The 21451-nt window shown below is 38.5% G+C and overlaps 1 protein-coding gene across 5 annotated transcripts in view; it reads right to left on the minus strand.

Moving 5' to 3' along the window:
- chd4b (chromodomain helicase DNA binding protein 4b) overlaps window positions 1-18587 on the minus strand; it is a 33267-nt gene extending 14680 nt beyond the window's left edge. Inside the window, exons 1-27 of one of the 5 annotated variants that reach the window (XM_047360841.1) lie at window positions 18375-18587; window positions 17875-18110; window positions 17275-17399; window positions 14947-15192; window positions 14727-14842; window positions 14522-14621; window positions 14194-14419; window positions 13983-14101; window positions 13250-13373; window positions 12948-13120; window positions 12206-12451; window positions 10061-10264; window positions 9702-9913; window positions 9258-9389; window positions 9038-9137; window positions 8756-8947; window positions 8198-8398; window positions 7940-8077; window positions 6905-7026; window positions 6629-6802; window positions 6284-6425; window positions 3309-3558; window positions 3089-3213; window positions 2911-3003; window positions 2661-2802; window positions 1837-2006; window positions 1522-1696 (exon numbers count right to left, since the gene is read on the minus strand). In XM_047360841.1, coding sequence (XP_047216797.1) covers window positions 1522-1696; window positions 1837-2006; window positions 2661-2802; window positions 2911-3003; window positions 3089-3213; window positions 3309-3558; window positions 6284-6425; window positions 6629-6802; window positions 6905-7026; window positions 7940-8077; window positions 8198-8398; window positions 8756-8947; window positions 9038-9137; window positions 9258-9389; window positions 9702-9913; window positions 10061-10264; window positions 12206-12451; window positions 12948-13120; window positions 13250-13373; window positions 13983-14101; window positions 14194-14419; window positions 14522-14621; window positions 14727-14842; window positions 14947-15192; window positions 17275-17399; window positions 17875-17938 — 4111 coding nt within the window. In that variant the 5' untranslated portion in view covers window positions 17939-18110; window positions 18375-18587. Of the gene's footprint in view, window positions 1-1509; window positions 1700-1836; window positions 2007-2660; window positions 2803-2910; window positions 3004-3088; window positions 3214-3308; window positions 3559-6283; window positions 6426-6628; window positions 6803-6904; window positions 7027-7939; window positions 8078-8197; window positions 8399-8755; window positions 8948-9037; window positions 9138-9257; window positions 9390-9701; window positions 9914-10060; window positions 10265-12205; window positions 12452-12947; window positions 13121-13249; window positions 13374-13982; window positions 14102-14193; window positions 14420-14521; window positions 14622-14726; window positions 14843-14946; window positions 15193-17274; window positions 17400-17660; window positions 17680-17874; window positions 18111-18374 lie in introns of those variants that run through there. The other 4 variants (XM_047360839.1, XM_047360840.1, XM_047360838.1 and 1 more) reach the window with 4 other exon arrangements.
- Between the last annotated feature and the right edge of the window lie 2864 nt (window positions 18588-21451).

Below are 21451 nucleotides of genomic sequence, written 5' to 3' on the forward strand. Positions count from 1 at the left end.
ATTTTGATGTCAGATGCGCCTTTGGTTTTAGCCAATAAGCCATGTGTTTACATGTTGGCCATTTAGAAGTAACCGTCTATTTTCATGCGCAAGGCTGTATTACATGTGCTGCCTATTCTTTTCTCAATGTAACAAGTCTGGGTTTTTATTCTGTTTTGCCCTAAAAAAAAAGACTATTGACTGCTGCAGCTCTGTGTCTGTCTGTGTCACCTGACCTGCTCTGTGCCCAGACAGCCAATGACGTAGCGAAGAGCTGCACAGAGATCAGCTGAAAAACTAGTGATCACATTTCACGACATTAAAAAAGCAAAAAGTTCATCAAACAGGAGAACATTTTCAGTTTTGTCTATAATTAATTTGTCTAGAATTACCTTTGCCTTCAACTGAAATACGTTATAAGCTGAATAATCAACAAGTCATATCAAAACAAGGAGTAAACAGGCTAACATTAGCCTAGCATTTAAGCAAGTCACCAAGACATGAGCTTAGCAATGATTGTAGTTGTATGGGTTTTTTCAGAAGTGTGTTTAAAAGTATATGAAAAAGCTACGCATGCTGGATTCGTTGGCCAAACATTACAGTAGCTTTCCTTAGTTAACTCTGTGGTAGCAACATATTGAAGCTGTCCTGCAGAAACTCTGGTTGGCAAAAAATAACTGTTGCTGTCAAAAAAAGCAAACGGGAGAGACTGCAGTATCGAACTAGGATTCAAATTCCTAATCTTAAATAAATCGGATTGGGATGGATACGGTACATTTAACAGGAGCAAGAATATGCGTAAGATTTGATGTCAAGGCTGCTTCACTTCATCAGAAGGTAGCTGAATGGGCCTCGTTACACAAAGCTGAAACAAATTCAAGAAATAAAATGGAAACAAAACCAGCCAGGAACAGTCCAAATCTAATTATTCCTTTAAACCACACCCTCTGTCTTATGTGTAAAATCAGAGTTGAAGAAAACTTGAAAGTTTGCAAGGAACTGCTACAGTTCGCAAAGTCTGTTAATGCCTGTCCGCTTCTCCTCCAGAAGCAAAAACAGCTGCTTAGTCATGAACTTAATCAGACGGAAAACTAAGTTGCAACCTCACTGTACGTGAATCAACTATTTTTTTTAAATGTCAAAACCACCAGAAGGTAAAAAACTATTTTTGATTTAAATGTTTTATAAAGTTTTGGTATTACACACCTTCAAAATGCAAAGAATAAACATAATAAAGCATACAGATAATTACGTCTTTAAACTCTGTTTAAATTAAATTAGCTTTCCAACCAACAATAGTGATCAAATTTAGATCTGATTGACTAAATAAATAAATTTCACTAATTTACACTTTTGTAAAAAAAAAAAAACACCTAAACATGATTTTATACTACATCATCCTAGGTTGTATAAAATAAAATATTATGCAAAGCTTTGCCTAATTCTCCTAACATGTTTAAACATCAACACACAGACACAAACAACACAAACACACACAAAGAAGAGGTTGCATTATATATTGTTCTGTACCCTGTCTTATACCTCGGTCCTCCTGCGAGCCGTCATTGTAGTTGACCGGCTTTCGAGTACGTTTGCCTTTGCCCAAATTACGGGCGAGATCTTCCTGTTGCTGCTCATAGTGGTGCCGAAGCAGTTTCTCCCAGTAGTCGGGATCAACACTTTCCTCCTGCTTTATCACCTCCCTTTCTATCTCCTCCTCCTCAAAAAAAGAAGACATATGTGGCTCACATACAGAATATACCTAAACCTACTCATAAATGCCTTATCTATTTAGTTTTGATATCTTGACGTCGAAAAGATAAAACAACAACACTGGAGAAAAATATTACACTTTACCTCATCATCTTCATCTTTGACCACATACTGGGCCACTTTGAAGGAGCTGAGGTACTCGTTCATGCTCTGCAGCTCAGTGTCCTCTGTGGCATCCTGGTTCCTGTCCAGCAAACGCTCAATTGCCTGGTCGTCATAGTGGATCACGCTGCTGTCATCCTCCTTGTTGTCTCCTGAAGACAAGGCAAGGAAAAAGGAGATGAAATAAGACATCTGTTATCTGAAACACTTGCAATTAATCTTAACCTCTTATCAAAATCTCCCAGGAAGTTTATGTAAATTAAGAAGTTTATAATTTAAATTCAAAAATGTAAAATATTATGATAAAAATTACCTCAATTTAATAATAATATTGTATTTAACTTATACAGGCTATAGGTTTCAGACAACTATTGGAATCAGTGTTTTTAAGCTAAACATCATTAAATTTGCACTTCTCCATAACAAAGGAGCTCATTAGTGGATCAATGGTTAGAGTTTAATTTGACATTCATAGAATAAGCCATTTTCAGAAGCACAGTACTTTTGCTGGAAAGACTCAATGTTCAGGGATAAATTGCTTTTAACAGAGCTTATAACATTTATGGGGTTTGTAGTTTTTCCACAGCCAGAACTACCAATCAGGCTACAAACAAAGATTGCTCAAAAAAAGGAAAAAGACATAGAAGCAATAAGACAATTTTAAGACATAATTAAATGTAATTCAAGAAAATTGACGTGTAAGACTCTTAAGGTCTAAATTTAAGGTGTTTGAATTAAGACCAAATGTAAGACTTTGTTCAGGACCCTCACACAACCCTGGACTTTTCTGGCAAAAATTTTCTCACCATCCCCAACTTCATCCTTGAACAGCTCTTCGGTTCCAAACTTGAGAATGTCATCAAGTTCCTGCTTCGACATGGATCCAGTCTTGGAGCCAAGTCCGGGCCGCACCACCAGGTGAGTTAGCATCATCTTCTTCTTTGCCACCTGGCAGTAAAAGGAAAACCAATGGCCAGTGAGCAGGCAACCAAAACATCTTTAGGTAGTTAAAATTTTCTTTTTTTTTTTTTTTAAATCTGTGCCTTGTTGACAAACCTGTGTGATCCTCTCCTCAACAGATGCTTTTGTAACAAAGCGGTAGATCATCACTTTCCGGTTCTGGCCAATACGATGAGCTCTGCTGAAAGCCTACAAATCACATAAGATAGTCAACCACAGTCCAAATAAAAAAAGCATCCAAATACAATTGAAGTTACAGATGCAGCTGGCAGACCTGGATGTCATTGTGGGGGTTCCAGTCAGAGTCGTAGATGATGACTGTGTCAGCAGAGGCGAGATTAATACCCAAACCACCAGCTCGGGTTGAAAGGAGGAAAGCAAACTGCTGAGCTCCTGGAGCTGTTAGTTTAAATAGCAGGCTTTGAATTAGAAAACCAAGTATCCTCTTATTAAGAGAGACAAAGATAAATATGATATGCAAACAAACATCTGACCATTAAAACGATCAATAGCCTCCTGTCTCATGTTGCCGGTGACTCCTCCATCAATTCTCTCATATTTGTATCCTTCATTCTCCAGGAAGTCCTCCAGCAGGTCGAGCATCTTGGTCATCTGGGAGAAAACCAGAACCCTGTGGCCTCCCTCTTTCAGCTTCTTCATCATCTTGTGAAGAAGCATCAGCTTTCCTGAAGCTTTGGTCAGGGCAGTGCCTTCATACATGCCATTTGGAAGTTTTGGAGCCTCCTGAAATAAAGAAACATTTTGTGATAAATTATAGCACTACATACTGCTACAGTCAAATGTTTTCGTTCATTCATCATTGATTTGAAAGTCATTAATTTTGAGTTTTTATGGATAAATTTGAACCGTTCTTAAACAATTTTTACAAACAAGAACTGGGTGCACAAGTTTAAATTTATTGTTGATTTTCTCTAATCCAGAAAGGTTTTAAATGAAACACACAGGCTCAAATATATAACAAAATCCCCACTAATTTGAATAAATTCCCCTTAGTCAGTTTAAAAAGCTGCATGTTTTTACTGGCCAATGACAAGGCACTGGCATAATTCTGGCTTGTCCATGTGGACAGGTGTAAATTATAGTCGAGGTTTAAGGTGTTCATTTTGGAGCAGGGGCTTTTTTACTGGTCAGTACCCTCTCTGTGTAAATTGAGGTTAAACTAAACAGACTGGGGACAGCATCTTTCGGTGTATGATAGGCTTAAGTCTGGTTCCTATGTTGTTTCTAAACATCTTAACTAATTTCCGTTCACTGGATCGTAACAGTTTGGTTCAGAATATTGAAACGTTTGGAAGGAATAATGCAAGTAGGCGTATGATGAAATTATAAGAAAATTTACCACCATGGGTATTGGGATTTTACTAACCACAGTTATCAGTACTATCATGATTTTGTTAAAAATATGTAAAATATACCCAATAAGTATATTTACAGGTGTTGAAGCAAACAGCACAAATGATCAAATCATTGTCATGATCGGTAAGTAGTAATAGAAAAACTGGAAGAATAAAAACATTACCTCACATTTTCTGTTATTTGTCACTTTTTTGTATTTTTTACTTATGAAGTGGTTATATTTCTTTACAAATTTTTATTTTGTTTTTAATAATTTGGGATTTTGATGTCAGATGCGCCTTTGGTTTTAGCCAATAAGCCATGTGTTTACATGTTGGCCATTTAGAAGTAACCGTCTATTTTCATGCGCAAGGCTGTATTACATGTGCTGCCTATTCTTTTCTCAATGTAACAAGTCTGGGTTTTTATTCTGTTTTGCCCTAAAAAAAAGACTATTGACTGCTGCAGCTCTGTGTCTGTCTGTGTCACCTGACCTGCTCTGTGCCCAGACAGCCAATGACGTAGCGAAGAGCTGCACAGAAATCAGCTGAAAAACTAGTGATCACATTTCACGACATTAAAAAAGCAAAAAGTTCATCAAACAGGAGAACATTTTCAGTTTTGTCTATAATTAATTTGTCTAGAATTACCTTTGCCTTCAACTGAAATACGTTATAAGCTGAATAATCAACAAGTCATATCAAAACAAGGAGTAAACAGGCTAACATTAGCCTAGCATTTTTTACTGGTCAGTACCCTCTCTGTGTAAATTGAGGTTAAACTAAACAGACTGGGGACAGCATCTTTCGGTGTATGATAGGCTTAAGTCTGGTTCCTATGTTGTTTCTAAACATCTTAACTAATTTCCGTTCACTGGATCGTAACAGTTTGGTTCAGAATATTGAAACGTTTGGAAGGAATAATGCAAGTAGGCGTATGATGAAATTATAAGAAAATTTACCACCATGGGTATTGGGATTTTACTAACCACAGTTATCAGTACTATCATGATTTTGTTAAAAATATGTAAAATATACCCAATAAGTATATTTACAGGTGTTGAAGCAAACAGCACAAATGATCAAATCATTGTCATGATCGGTAAGTAGTAATAGAAAAACATGCAGGTTAAGGAATTTGACGATTGTCTTTTTGTAAATGACGTCGGGTACAAATTACTCTCCGCAGACCAAACTCACCTAGCCTTTAGACTCATATTTTTACTGTAAGCTATTTTATGGTCTTGAAAATGTATTTTTGGAAGTTCATGGGGAGAATATTTATGCCTAAGGCTCTTACTGTTCATTTGTTGGTTATCTGATGTTTTCCAGAAAAAGCAGAAACTTGCCAGACTACTTAAGTAAAAACACCTCACTTTATTTTGCCAGTCCTGTCACATAAATGCAGGCACTCGGGTATAGTGCTGGTAAAACCAGACCATTTTGAAGGTCACAAAAATCTGGCTAAAAGTTACCTTACCTTATCTGCCTGTCAGCTAGTGACAGATGGCTACTTGGTTGTTTCTTTCTGCATGTAGTTAAAACAAAACCTCTCGGTGATTTTAAATTTAGTACTTGGTGGTTGGAATATCTCTCCTTTACTAAGCATCTGAGATGGTGCATTAAAACCTATGAGCTTTAAATATTGTAGTTAGTAAGTGTTGTTTAAATGGATAATTTATTTTTAAAACAGAAATTCACGATAATCATTAAAACCGATAATGTTTTCATCCATTAAAGCAGGCTAAAATTAGGCTTCAGGAATGGCCTTTCCAAAGGCCAGCTATCAAACCTGCTGAAAACTCATGGACTATGCTTAAAAGTTTAGTCAGTGCAAAGAAACCAGCTGAACCAAATTACCTCTACCATTCCGCCAAGAGAAGCGGTCAAATTTCCAGCCAGAAATATACCAGTAGCTTGTTGTTGGCTACAAATATCCTATGAGCTAGGTGCCACTCACCAAAACAAGTGAAGCCAAATATTTGTAGGGATGTGTGTAGATATTTAAGACTGCATGTACAGTTTTGGTATTTTGTGGATTAGAGAAAAATATTTTGCTCTCAACAGTGATCAAAAATGATTGAAAAATGTTACATTTGTGAGTAAAAACATACTGTTGCAGCAGCTGGAAAGAGGTAGGGGTGATTGCAACACTTTTTAAGGTCCATGACAACGTTGAGCAGAGACACTTGGTTTCCACCTCCGCGAGTGTTCAGCGCCTCAAAGTTGCGTGTCAGAATGAACTTGTAGTATTTCCTGGGTTAACAAAAACAAAATAACATATGAGAAAAAGAAGAACAAAAGTAAACAGATATATCTTGACAAGAGTACAGGAGCAGAATTCACAGATAAGAGTTTGGATTTAGCGTTCCAACAATAAAAAAATAAAAAATAAAAAAAACGACTTATTCCTGGTAAGTTTTTAGAGTCTTAGATGTGTATTTAAAGCTGTTGCTCACTTTTGCATGGGGCTCAGCTCCACTCGGACAATAAGCTCCGTCTTCGAAGGCATGTGTTTGAACACGTCAGCCTTCAACCTCCTGAGCATGTGTGGTCCCAGCATGTCATGTAGCTTCTTGATCTGGTCCTCTTTGGCAATGTCTGCAAATTCCTCCAGAAACCCTTCAAGGTTGCTGCAGAAAATAAATCCATCATTACCACTTTGCAGGTGGATTTTTTTTTCTTTATTTTGCCAAGAAAACAGCAACAATCACAACGGCCGCAGAGCTACTAACTTGAATCTCTCCGGGGTTAAGAAGTTCAACAAGTGGAAAAGTTCCTCCAGGTTGTTCTGAAGAGGAGTCCCGGTCAGCAGCAGCTTGTGTTGCAGCGAGTAGTTGTTCAACATTCTGAAGAACTAAAACAAAACAGTTAATGTCAGATATTATAAGAAAAAAACTATTATAATTTAAACTTTCATACAATGTTGTGAAACAGAAACGTCCTTTACAGGATTCAAAACAGAAAAACAACGACCCCAGCAAAACAAATAAACAAACAAAGCGGTTAAAAACATGTTTAAAGAGGTTGATAAGCGCCAAAAATTGAATCAGTTGTGAAACTGATGATGGCTTGATTGTTGTTAAAAAATACCATCAATTATCTATCCTTTATCTAAAAAAGTAATTAATCAAGTATTTTTGATTAACTAATACTGTGCAATTTGTAAGTATTTCTGAACTAATGGTAACAAAACTAATAAAAAATCTAGTCATCTACTGTTTAAAATTTGTAAAAATAAAATAAATAATAATAATTGATTAAATAAATAATACAATAAAACCAAATATAGATAATTGCTTAAGCAAAACTCTGCAAGAAGTCCATTACAAAGGCAAGGACTGACATAATAGACTGAGACCTCAACATATGCTTTATCCCTAGGCCTGAGCATTCTGGAGGGCTCATACAATAAAACAACTTCTGATAAAACAGATGGACTAAGACCTAAACGAGTTTTGTAAACATGTAAAACGTCCAATCGTGATATAATCAGGCTGACCAGTGTAGAGAGATTAACGCTGGTTTCATGTCTGCTCTCTTTGTTATTGTTCCTAATAGTCTTACAACCGAGTTTTAAAGTAGCACCTAACAAAAAAATAATTCCAATAATCCAATTAGCAATCATAAGAGCATGGGTTAATGTCCTGGCTTGAAAGCAATGTTATCTTACTCTGGAAGATAAAATCCACCAGCAGAGGTTTATCAACAAGAAGCTCTAAGAGAACTGTTACAGTGTCAGCAAAGGATGATTAAGGACTTGTTATTACCTTGGACTGGTTGTTTTTGAGTCTGTGTGCTTCGTCAACAACCAGACAAGCCCATTCGATGGAGCCCAGCACTGCCTGGTCAATGGTGATCAGCTCATAGGATGTCAGCAGAACGTGGAACTTCACTGTTGAGTCTTTCTGTAAGGTGTGGAGGTGTGGGAAGGACTTCATTTATACTTACAAATAGAGAAAAATATGGAAAAACCCTAATAAGAGTTGCTCTATCCCATGATTCTCGCTCTTTTATCACCTCCCTACCTTCATCTTGGAGGCCTTCTTCCCTCCCCTGATGGCATTTCCTTCGAAGGAGAACTCATTCTCCCTGATAACAGCCCTGCTGTCTTTGTCCCCAATATAGGTGACCACGTACATATCGGGTGCCCACATCTCGAACTCTCTCTCCCAGTTGATGATGGTGGACAGAGGAGCGCTGACCAGGAAGGGACCTTTGGAGTGACCCTGTGACAACAGAAAACAGAATTAGACTCATTTAAAAGTTAAAACCAACGGCGAAGCTTTACTATTGATATATGGCTGCATATGTCTTGCCCTGCCTTTAGAATAGAGTTTTATAACTTAGAACTCATCCCCTTTGTTTGGCAAAGTTAGTGTGTGTCGCATGTCTGAGACCCTCACCACCATCACTGAATGATAGAGCAGGGCAGACTTGACAGAAAAGGAGCCCCACATTTAAAATCTAGTTTTAAAAAAATGCCATTTTGTTGGCATATAACTGCTCTTGTTTCAAGAATAACATATATGTTTAATTGTATAAAACCCTACTTATCACAAATAATAACAAGGATTGTGACTCACCTCCTTATACAAAGAGTACAAGAAGACAGCTGTTTGAACCGTTTTGCCTAAACCCATCTCATCAGCCAGGATGGTGTCGGTGGCCTGAGCCCATGAGAACCTGAGCCAGTTCAACCCCTCTAGCTGGTAGGGATGCAATGTGCCTCCTGTGCTGTCCAGGTAGTCAGGCTGCCGATCAAACTTGATGGTAGGCTGGTAGGGAGAAAACATTCAGTGAGCTGGTTTTCATACTGCAAATAAACAAAACATTAATTTCATTAAGGTTAGATAAAGGACACTTACGTCTACAACTGGATTAGCAGGTGGCCGTTCTGCCTTCTTGACTTTGACGGTTTTCTTAAGTTTCTTGCCTGGTCTCCCCTCCTCACCCATCATCAGCTCTCTATTCAGTCCAGAAAAACAAGGACAAGGTTAAGAGTAAGAGTAATGTCCCCCTCTCTCCACATACACCGTGCACTATTTAGGATAAAATGTTTCTATAGATATGATGAACCCCCCATACCTGTGATTCCAGTATATCTGCTTGTATGTATCATACTCAGGAATGTCCATGTCTTCACTTTCCCAGGTTGACTGGTCATAGGGGAGATCTCTCCATTTGATTAAGTAATGAACGTTGTTCTTCTTATCAACGCTAACGTTTAAAAACACACAGGAAACATGGAGTTACATTTTTTTTTGAATGTTTTGCTATTACATTGAAGTTATATTGTAACTGTGCTTTGACAGCTGCTTGCTGCTTTAAACAAGTTTCTTTAAGTGACAATAAAGTGCATCATAACTTTATCCTACGACTTTTATACTAGCAAATTTTCTTTTTGAAATGTATCTTTTAATTTCAAGTAATTAAGATAAACTTAATATTAAGGTGGATCACTTCCCCAACCAATTTCATCGTTCTTTCTTATGTTTTATATTCAGTCTCCATTTTACGTTTGTACCCTACCTGTGGTTAAGGACGCGGTGGATCATCAGCCACTCCAGCTTAACCCCAAAGCGGCAAAACACGTCTTCCATGTGGGCAAACAGAGGATCTTTGTTTTTTCTCTTGGTGCTCTTGTCATCATCACCGTCGCCCCCAAAGTCAACAGGTGGAGGTTCATCCATGTCAGTCTTCCTCTGGTAGTTACGGAACATCACCTGGCAGTTCAGCTCCAGCTGGAGGAAGGCAACAGAATGGTTTAAGGTACTGGTATTTGTTGGGGACAAAGCTTAGTTAACTCCTACAATTTTAGGAGAATTGCTCCATTTGGTAAGATAATTTGCATCTACAGTTTTTGCACATAGCAATGGAAACATCAGTACCTGCAGCTCCAGCACCCAGGAGCAGTGCCAGTAGGACATATTGCACCATTTGACAAAGAACTCCCTCTCTCGACGGCCAGCCAGAGGAGGGGGATCAGGAGCATCAGCAGGTAGGTCAGCAGGCCGGGGGACAGGCATGGAGGCTGGGGGTTCGCCCCAGCGCCATGTTAACACCTTCTGCACCTTTCCTTTCATTGGAGGACACTGGTGGAACAAAGAAATGGAGGACATGTAGTGAATCAGGGCGCTAATAAAAATGTATCATGCCGGCAATAAGAAACATTTAGAAAGTACTGTACTTTACTGTACTGCTAGTCTTGAGTCATCCCTTATTTCATTAGATTTTGCTTTCAAGGTGAAAGACCTTCTTTCAATTTTAAAAATTGGTCTTTAACATTTAACATTTTTCAGAAAGTTTTATTTTGTCTTGCTACGTTTTAGCTAATTTTCAGTCTAGTACCTCATAATTTTAGAAGAAATTGTCTATTAAGCTACTTAGCTCTGACTTATTGCTTCATTTAAATTCATTCATGCAATTTTTAAACCTTAAAGGTGTTTAAGGAAGACAAAAAAATATGATCAATAAAAGGTAAAAACACAATGCATAAAAACTGACAATTCTAGCAAAGTCTTTGCAAATGGATAAAAACAGATAATGATACAATAAATACACAACTACATAATACTAATATTTAAACACATTTAAACACAGCTTGTTACAAAGACAGTTTATTTCTGATTTCTTTAGCTTAATTAGCATAAAAAGAATAGACATAATATCTTATTTTAGAACCAACAAACGGATTGTCAAAGCGTTATATAATCTGAAAATGTGGCATACTGTAGATCAGGGGTGGGCAGTAATTATTTTAAGTTACACATGTGTAGGTATGATTGATGTTGAGGGATGTTTTATTGGTTAAACTCTATTATTCCCAAAATATTTTTGACACCAAATACAACTTTTAGAGGCTGCAAATAACAATGATCACCGCACCTGAACAGGAAACTGTTTAATGCCATACTGACAACTAAAACTTTATATTATCTTATCTAATAAAAAAATTATTTTTATAACACTGAAAAACATGCAAGTATTTGTATTTTATCTTATGTTTAGTCTGATAAGGTTTTTTCAAGCTGTAATCTCTGAGAACAGCCTTCTCCTCCTTAAATACAGCCACTTCACCGTTGACGTCAATAATTTAAAACCCAATAGTAGGGCTGCACAATGGAAATTGGATTGCGATATAATCTCTTGGAAATATGACCTTTAACATCTTGAGCTCCCTCATTTGTGTCATTCCCTCATTCATTCCCTCATTCATACTATTTATTCATGACAACTGGAAATAAACATTGATTGCATTCCTCTGCAATATTATTAATTTACACACCGATATTGTAATGATTATATATTAAGCAGCTCTTACAGAGAAGTCCATTTATAGTTTTAAAAACACATTCTGTATTAGTCTGTCTTTTTAGCCTGAGTCAACATTAGTACAGCACTGTGCTTATGTTTCTATCCACAGAGAAGAATTACAGCAGTTGCCTTCAAAATAAAACCCATTTCTTTCAAATAAAAGCAATATATTTAGCATGTTGCGTGCAAAATTAACACATGTTTAACTTCAGATTTTGTATTGACCATCAGTCAGTACAGGACATCATACAACATGTCTGCTGTATCTGATCAACTAACAGATGATGCATATCACTAGTGTTATGTCAGGTCTTTGCTGGATTGTTTTTTGTTTCTCACTGACATGATTTTACATACAGTTTTTATGTTGTTTTTTTAGGCCTGACACCTCTTCCTTAGTCCTCTAATCCTCTACTTTCCAGCTTTGTTTGAGCACACTAAACACAACATATTCTCATGGTTAGGTACAAGCACCGCATAGTAAATGAGTGAAGAAATGAGCCAAAGAAACATTTTAAAAGACCTTCAGAAAGTCTGAAGAAACTCAGATCAAGACTGAACGCTTGTCCAGCTCACTGCAGGTAAAAAAATAAGGTAATAAGGGGTATGTAAACTTATCCTGATCAGGAGAATCAGCTGATTATCTGCAGTACAAAACTGTATTTGCAATCCAGATCGAGAGCCATGAGAGTATGCACAGATATGGATTCAGTGCTCACCTTGCAACGGGGGCAGATCCATTCTCCGTTGGGGATCTCGGGGAGAGGAGGATTGAGGCAGTGTATGTGGTAGGAGGAGGGGCAGGTGTCACAGCAGAGCAGCTCTCCACCATCCTTACACACTCTGCAGAACTCAATGTGGTGGTCGTCTTCCTCCTCCATGCCATCGTCTCTCCTGTCGTCATCATCTTCCCCTTCAGCTTCGGACAGATCATCTCTCGCCTCCCACTGGATCCCCTCCTTCTCCTTGGTGTCGGAATCAAAAACATGAGGAAGAGGTGGTGTGTGTGTGTGTAGAAGAGGAATAGGAATAGGAAGAGGAGAGAGAGAGAGAGAGAGAGACAGAGTGGAGGGGGGGTCAAACAGACAGGGAAGGTATGCGGAATGGAATGAAAGGAAAAAGGGAGGGGTAGGGAAGATGCAGGAGCGAGAGCGGTGCAGGGTGTGAAGCGTGCATTGAATGCGTGTGCATGTAGAGTCAAGAAAGAGGGAGGGGGAGTGTGGGGAGATGAGGAAATAGAAGATGGAGGGCGTAATGTATAGAAGGGAAATTAAAAAAGAGAGAAAGAGAAATTTAATGTTAGGTAGAGAAAAAACAAAAATAAATAAATGAAATGGTTAAAGCTGAAGATATAAAGTCAATTTTATCTTTAAAAATCCTGAAAGTCACTAAAATACTGAACAACATTTTAAAACCAAGCACATAATGCTCAGAGCTCTAATCTGGGTAGTTTATACTCACACAGTGCGGACAACTCCACTTGCCCTCAGGAGCCTTTTCCATGTCAGGGTCCAGACACACCATGTGATAAGCTCTGGGACAGGTGTCACACAAAATGATCTCTCCTCCCTGCTGGCACACTTCGCAGTAGTCCTGGTGGTCGGTCTCATAGCCATCTCCATCTTCTGTCTCCACTGAAATGAGTATGAAAAATATGACACCACCTTAGCTCAGGTTTAGTGATGAAGTAAATCCTCCTATGTCCACCTGAAGTTTCTTCTTATATTTAGAATGAAAGTTCCCAAAGCATTTATTTTCCAAACCTTTCTTCTTCTTTTTTGCATTTTTGGACTTCTTCTTAGGACGGCTGCTACGGTTGGAGCCATCGGACACTGAGAAGCTGCCGTCATCAAAGTCGCTGTCGGCATCAAGCTCGTCTTCATCGCTCTGGTCAGACACGAAAGTAAAAAAAAAGACCATTCCTATATTAGGACCTCTACACATTTCACAGTTTAAAACTTTCATGCTTCTTTCCCCCCAGTTTTTACAACATTGTTGACATTAAAAGATTGTTTTAGATGTAAATCTAGCAGGGGTATGAATAATTTCGAGCTTAAATGTAGGTCAGCCGTATTTCATAACCGTGAGTAAAATATTTCAAACAGATCATTTAAATGACAGTTTGTGGTCTTTTAGATATACAAAAATCTGAATTTTATATTTGTAGATAATGAACTCGGGAATAAAATTGTGAAATTAAAACCTTTTTCACACTCAATTTTCTATTTTCAATACTTACCTGGGATCAAAAAAATATATAAATTCAATTTCAATGCTTTTCCAGCTGTCTCTATACTAGGAGGGAACTCTGTTGTTCAGTTAACTTTATTTTTTAACAAACATGCATAAATTAATTGGTGATTCTAAGTTGTTAATGTGTGTCTTTACGCTACCCTCCAATGCCGTGGTGAGCTGTGACAACTAAGAGAGGTTCCTGTCCCCCCATATCCTTAACATAATAATTAGCAGTAGAAAATGAATAAACAAATATCTTACAGAGGAGCGCTTTCTCTTGCTGTTGAGGCCCCCTAGTTTGATTTTGAGTGGGGCCACCTTCTTCGGTTTTGGCTTAGGAGGCTTGGGTGTGGGTTTTGACCTTTTACGAGCATTTGGACCTAAAAAAAAAAAAACAGAAGTAAAATGCATTTTAAACACACATTTAAAAAAGTATATCTAAGTTTGTATATGTACTGTAAATCTACTTTACCTTTTCCCTCTTTGGTCTTGGCCTTGCGGAGAGGAGGCGCTGGAGCTGGTGCTGGGGGTGGTGCAGCTGTTGGAGCAGCACAAGTGACAGGGGCAGGAGATGGAGTAGTTGCAGGGGAGGCAGCAGGGGCAGCCTCTGCACCTCCGTCAGTCCCAACAACCACCATGTTTTCCACAGCTGCAGCCACATTGGCAGCTGCCAGTGCTGCATTGGCTGTGGCGCAACCCTACAGGGGGTCACAGACCGAGACTTTTGCTTTCTGATGTCAAACACCTGGACTCCAAATAAGAGAAAATATTCATTTGAGAGTAACTTAAAGCTGTAATACCTTTAGTGGGTTGTTTGTGCTAAATTCTCTCCACTTAGCCATCATTAAGGTCATCATCTTGGATACAGGAATTTTGGGGTTCTTTGCTGCAATTAAAGGCCTAAAAAGGACAAGGTTTACTGTACATTTTTTTTTAAGTTTATTTACACATTTATCATTGTAAACAAAATAAAAAATACAATAAGAATGGTTGTTTTCCCCCCACCTAACAAACTGGCTGAAGGCCTTGTAGTTAGTGAGGGAGCTGTAGTCTTCCTGAGTAAAGACATGATCAATATCTTTCATGCCCCAGGCCTCCAGCAGCTGGGCGGAGCTTTTAGGCTGTGGTAGGAGCAGAGGAGTTCAAAAACAAAGCCAGTCAGAGGACACTTAGTCCACCAGGACCTGTGTAAACTCCTTCCACAGGGGTAATTATAAAACTTTACCTGGCAATCATCGTCATCATCATCATCCTCTTCTGGTTCTGGATCTTTGCGTTTGCTCTTAGAGCCTCCTTTTTCTCCTGCCCCACCTCCTTTCTTCTTGTCTTTTGCAGAACTCGAGCGTTTCTTCTTTTTTCTCCCAGGGGCATAATCACTCCCTTCACTCTCTGACCGCATACCTCCCTCATCTGCATCCCTCTCTGCTGCCTCCATTCCCATCAGGTGCTCTGGGGAGCTGACCGGCAGTTCCTACAAGATAAAGATCTTCATTACTAATTACAGGAGGACACGGCTCCTTACAAGGTTTTAGAAATTGGAAGATTTTTTTTCCATTTGTCTCTTACAGAGATTATGATACTCTTTTACTACCCTGTTAATGCACGAAACAATCAAAGTATGGCTCTTTCCATACCTCAAATTAAGCTATATTCATTTGTCACTATTTTTATAGGAAAATCAACAGAACATGCATATTTGTACTGTTTTTAGACATTTTAAAGAAAACACTTTAAGGCAGATTTACTGGTGTCAAATGGAAGATTCTGGTGTTTTGCTAGTGTGAAAATATTGCAAACTAGTTTTAATTGCTGGTTGGACAAAACAATCAATTTGTTTGTTATAAGGGACCTGAAATGTTTTAATGGTTCCATTTATTTATCAAATCTTTCACAATACTGTATACAGTAAAAGTAATCAGTCGCTTGAGACCTATATGATAAAACTATTTTATATGCATGATATAAACCCTAGCTTCTGCTTATTTGACTTAGTTTAACGCTTAACATTAACTGCATTTTACAGCTTTTCTGTTTTGTTCTTAGTTTTCACAATTTTTATATTTTTTTTATTAAATATTTTTACTTAAAAAAATGCTGGATCATCATTATTAGGGTTCAATAAAAAAAAAACCCTCATCCTGGAAGGCTGTAGCAATGTGCTGTTGATTTTGTAAACAAATGATCAAATATCTTTAAAATTTCCCCACCATATCTGTAGTCGTACCCCAGGTGGGACGTGTTGATTTCAGAAAGCAGATATTAAAGAGAATCTTTCACACCTACCATGCACCTGTGCTATGTTCTGATTGTAATATTTCCAAAACTATATCCAGTTAGAATCTCAGCCTGTTTCCAATAAATAGAATCATCTTTAATCATACCAACACACTTTGTAGTTTATTTTTCTTTAGACCTTTAAATGAATGTCAGTGCTTCTAAAGAATGTGACAACTGCAAAATACTCGTAGAACGCAACATCTGGAAGCCAGTGTCTCAAAAACTGCTGGTATGGCTGCACAATATTAATGCTAAATACTGTAATGACAATTTCGATTATGATGTAGCCATATGTTCCTTTGTCGTCTCCTGCTTTTCCACCATCACAATGTCCCCAACTACTCTCGCTGAGCTTTCTGATCTTAGTCTCTAAGACAGATATCGATTTACTCACTAACTGGGTTATAAAACGTTTTCAAACTTGTCAAATGCCAAAGTGGTCTACAGTGTGGGAGTACTTCAACTTAGGTAAAGACAAAGGCTTTGTTGGTTTCTTAACAAGCCCCAATAACACAATCGATAAAGCATCAGCTTCTAATGCATGAAGCTTAAATTAATTCAGCTATTTTTTCTTTACGTTAAGATTAATAGATAATGTGAACATCTTAGTAGATCACATTTAAACAGATCAATTCTTAAACAATGTATAGATTACAATTTTTATTTGCATATATATATATATATATATATATATATACATAAACAATGAAGACTATATAAATATAAAAACAATGAATATGGCAATTTCTAAATACAAATTATACTTTAAAGTGGGGGCTGCACGGTGGCGCAGTTGGTAGCACTGTTGCCTTGCAGCGCAGCCCGGGGTCTTTCTGCATGGAGTTTGCATGTTCAGTTTGCATGTTCTCCCCATGCATGCGTGGGTTCTCTCTGGGTACTCCGGCTTCTTCCAGTCCAAAAACAAAACTATTACGTAAACTGGTCTCTCTAAATTGCCCTTAGGTGTGAATGAGTGTGTGTGAGGTGTGCATGGCTGTTTGTCCTGTATGTCTCTGTGTTGCACTGTGATGGACCGGCAACCTGTCCAGGGTGTATCCTGCCTCTCGCCTGTAGACTGCTGGAGATAGGCACCAGCCCCCTGTGACCCACTATGGAATAAGCGGTATAGAAAATGAATAAATGGATGAAAAACATTTATATTTTATTATGTGGTTCTCAAAAAAAAACATTTGGAAAAATTGAATAATCAAACAATTCGACGTAGTAATTGAAATATATATCCAACAGGCAAACTATGACAGGACAGCAAACTCACCTCCCGGATGGGTCTTTGCCTCTTGCTGCTCCTGCTCTCTCGGCTGCTCTTCTTAGCTTTCTTCTTCTTCTTCGACTTGGGTACCTCGTCCAGGTCGGAGATAACATCCTCCGGCTCTTCCTCATCTGCAAGGGAGACATGCTTACATTCTTATTATTACTGCTATTTTTATTATTGTTAGTTTCAAGAGAGAAAATACGGCTGCAGGCCGGAGGGGGAAAACACCATGAACGCGCGCTGCTCCAACCGGACACGAATTGGCTAACGGTTGTGCACGCGCGCAAACACACATAAATGCCCATGAATGCCACAACAGCACAGGTTTAAACTTCTCTCATTTCCAAACGCCAACAAAAAAAACATTAACAGCCCACATTCTTGATTACCCGTTGGCGATGCTTCTTTTTTAAAATACTAAATAAATACACCAAACTCTGAACACTTGCTTCCCAAGTTAGCTAACTAATCTGTCATGGCGAGTGACCCGAGCCGACTACTCCCGGCTAGCTCCAGCTAGCATCACGGCGAAGATCAAGTTACACAGGGAAAGGAGGAGAGAGAGAGAGAGAGAGAGACAGGGGAAAAATACAGCGAGCTTACCGTGAAGAATTGAATGCTCCTCTGCCGCTCCAAAGTCGTCCCTTTCATCTTCGCTACACGACATGTTCCCCCTCTGAACGGTGTAATTTTATTTCTTTGCGGGGTGAATTAATCCCTCGTAAAACCTCGCTCCTCGGTCGGCGAGGGAGGAGGGAAAATGACGTGGGACTGGTGGAGAATGGACCGGGGGTGTCCAGGAAGGGAGGGTAGTGTGTGAGTAGGGGGGGCTCTTGGTGCTGGAAAAAAACAAATAATTACATTTGATTGATTGTCTCGAAGTCTGCTCAGTTGGAATTATAATGATATACTATTAAATTGTCCACCTGCCAAATCAAACAAGTTATTATGCAGGTAGGTCCCAACAAAGGAGTGAATCAACTTAGGGGTGACATTTATTTATGTTAATAAAAAAAACTGTGAATGCAGTGTTCTGTAAGGAAGGGTGCATCAAAGAAAAGTTGAAGCTCTGAAATTCCTGCCTTCACCTATTGGAAACTTACTGTAATGTGCGGGTAGTCCCGGTTCGAGGTGTGCTCCCTCTTTCGGAGCGAAAAATAAAACCAATTAGACTGCTTCAGTTCCAGATGTTGTCCTAAGGTGCGCACTCATTATTTTCCGAGTGATACTTCTGCTTCTTTTCGTAATGACCCCAAACACGCGGCTCAGTCCCCACTTCTTGCTTCCCCCTACCTTACAGGCAGCGCTTAGCTAACATCCTCACAAACACACAAAGGGGGCAGACATCCCATAATAATCCCCCCCTCTCCCTCCCACACGCACGCAGGACTCTGCATAGTTACCTCGCAACGGACAGACCATAATACTCAGGCTGCCCCCACCCCCTCCACCACGCACGCGCACGCACGCACTCAGGGCTAGACATGCATGCACAATACTCATGCACATGCACACTTCTTCCCCTTTCCACTGGAAGTCCCAGCCCCCTTAGCAACCCCGTTGTCATAGTGACACCCCCTCCCTGCTCTACTGGACAGACCATAATACTCCAGTAGTGGCAGCACACATCCCATAATATACAATACCTAAAAAGACAAAAAGGTAAAAGAAACAGATGGTCCTTGGAGGAGCTCAGGGCCTCTGGTGACAGACCAGAATACTCACTGGGCATCCAGCTGGTGATGAGTGAACAAGAATGTGCAAATACAAAAGTCATAAAGCCTTCACTCTTGTTCCTTTGTGATCCTCACACAGGTAGACCGCATGCCGGCAGTGCTGTGTGGAGGTCGAACACCCCGCCGGAGGTTCAATGTATACCAGGACCCTGGAGTCATCTGAGGCCCTTTGTCACAACTGTTTGATCACGATTAGGTCTGTTTCAAATAAGCCTCATTGATCAAGAAAATCATATGATCAGAAGGCAACAGGTGTGCAAGTACTAAAACATTGGTGTTGGTTGGAAGTTGTGCAAAAGCAATTCTATAAGACACCTAATAAAAACACAGAAAATGCTGCCTTCAGTTTCAGTTTGTAAAGTAGTAAACAAGACTTAAGCTGCACTTGAATCGGCAGCATTCCAAAGCTGTTTAAACAGGAAGTTTTGGTTTATCTTTAAAGATTTTCTAAACGTTTATCCAACCTCTTGTCGCACATTCACCTCGTGCCAGAAGCCATTCATATTGTGGTTCTAATGTTGCATCACAATGTTAACTTTGGCTTCTATTTTTATAAAACAAACCAACAGGGCTGCTGAACAATGGTTTATCTTGGCAGTGTTTATTCTTCCAAAGTAAAAGCCCTTTAATGTGCAACAAGTTGACAGAAGAACAAAGCGGAAGCGCATCTATATTTCATAATTCTGGTATAGTTTAGCTTCTATGAAAATTATTAGTGACCCTGTTAGGGGTCCCTGTAATGGCCTGAGGCCTCTTGTTACAGTGCTGTTCCAACACATCTGTCCCTCATCTGTTATATCAAGAACCATAGACACAATTCAGCAGTCAACTGATTCATGAAAACATTTACAAAGCCAAACAGTCCCAATCAGCCTAGGGTGCAGCAAGTAAACTCATCAATAACATTTGTAAATGTGACTAAGATAAAATGTATTTCACCACCATTGAATGCATTACTGGTACGCACATTACTATTAGCATCGGCTCTATTGCTGAACTTATCTTTAAAAATAAAGCATCCTAATGGTAAACCTAACCAAAAAATAAATAGGCGTTTTAGAGGAGAACATAAGGCCATAAGTATCTAATCACACAACAGACATCGATATCCACACATCATGAGTAATAATAATAATTTTCTACCTTGCTGTATGGGTTTTGAAACAAATATCAATGTTCCTGTGCAACACAAAAAGAGATAGGCATTGTTTACATGCACTTATAGGTGTACAGGTTCAAAGAACCAGCCTAATATTGAGGCAGTAAGCAGTTAATTTAGGGTCCCAGGTCTAGTTAAACTCACCATTCGCCACTGACTTTGTAAACTCCTTATACTTGATCATTATTGCATTCTGCATTTAATGCGATATGTTTAACTAGTGGGCTGATAAGGTATTAAATTGACTCTACAACAGAATGTTTTGCTTAGTAATGATCCCTTCACATTATTTATAAAATAACATTTACCTCAGATGAAGGGCCCATTTATTCTTTCAAATTTTGCATATAAAGATTAGAGTTATTGTATAAAGGTGAGCTTTGAGAATATGGTGCTTCACACATAATGGATTAATAAGACAGGAGAGTCCTTGGTTTCCAAAGGTTTCTTAGTTAAGCTGAATAGAAAAATGTATGAAGGTTAAATACAATAACACTTAATACTTTTCTTAAACTATTTCCAGAATTTGAAGCCAGCAGCTCTTTAAAAAGATTATTCAGTGAACTCCATACAACCTCTTGTGTGCATTAAATAGCTTCACAATCCTTTCAAGGCTACGTTCTTCACTGTTGCTTGTTGACGTTTTCTAACACACTTTTTCCTTCCACACAACTTTCCAATAATATGCTTCAATGTGCTCATCGTAATTCTTTAGCAAATACCTTTTGTAGTTTACCCTTCTTGTAAAAGCTGTCAATGATTGTCAGAACATTCTTCCCCGTGACTCTGTAGGCCACAATATCTACAAAGCAAAAACAATTTCTTATTGGTCTTATGTAACATTCTAATTTTCAGAGAAAAATTAGCTGTAAGCCACAATCATCTAAATTGACAGAAATAAATGCTTAAATTATATCACTCTGTGAGTAATTGATCAAATTGAATTGAATTGCTAAAATAAATTCGGTTTCCAAAGACATTCTAATTTACTGAGATACACCTGTAGTTTCAATGTAATCAAATATGAAAAAGATATAACTGATTTGGAGACGTATACATCATATATTTGTTTTTCAATAAGCTTTTAAAATAAGTTCCAAGATGTACACACATGCTAATATTTTGGTATGTCAATTGTATAGGTGCACAGATTATTTTAAAGTAGCTCTTTTTAGAGCCTATTGTACTTCAATTTATAAAACTCACTTGTGGCAAAAATACAGTTAAGCCGTTATTATAAAAGGAAATTGTAGCCATCTGCCCAGGATGCATTACAGATCTTCTC

This window comes from Girardinichthys multiradiatus, chromosome 3, assembly GCF_021462225.1.
Source record: "Girardinichthys multiradiatus isolate DD_20200921_A chromosome 3, DD_fGirMul_XY1, whole genome shotgun sequence".
In the NCBI taxonomy this organism is placed as follows: domain Eukaryota; kingdom Metazoa; phylum Chordata; class Actinopteri; order Cyprinodontiformes; family Goodeidae; genus Girardinichthys; species Girardinichthys multiradiatus.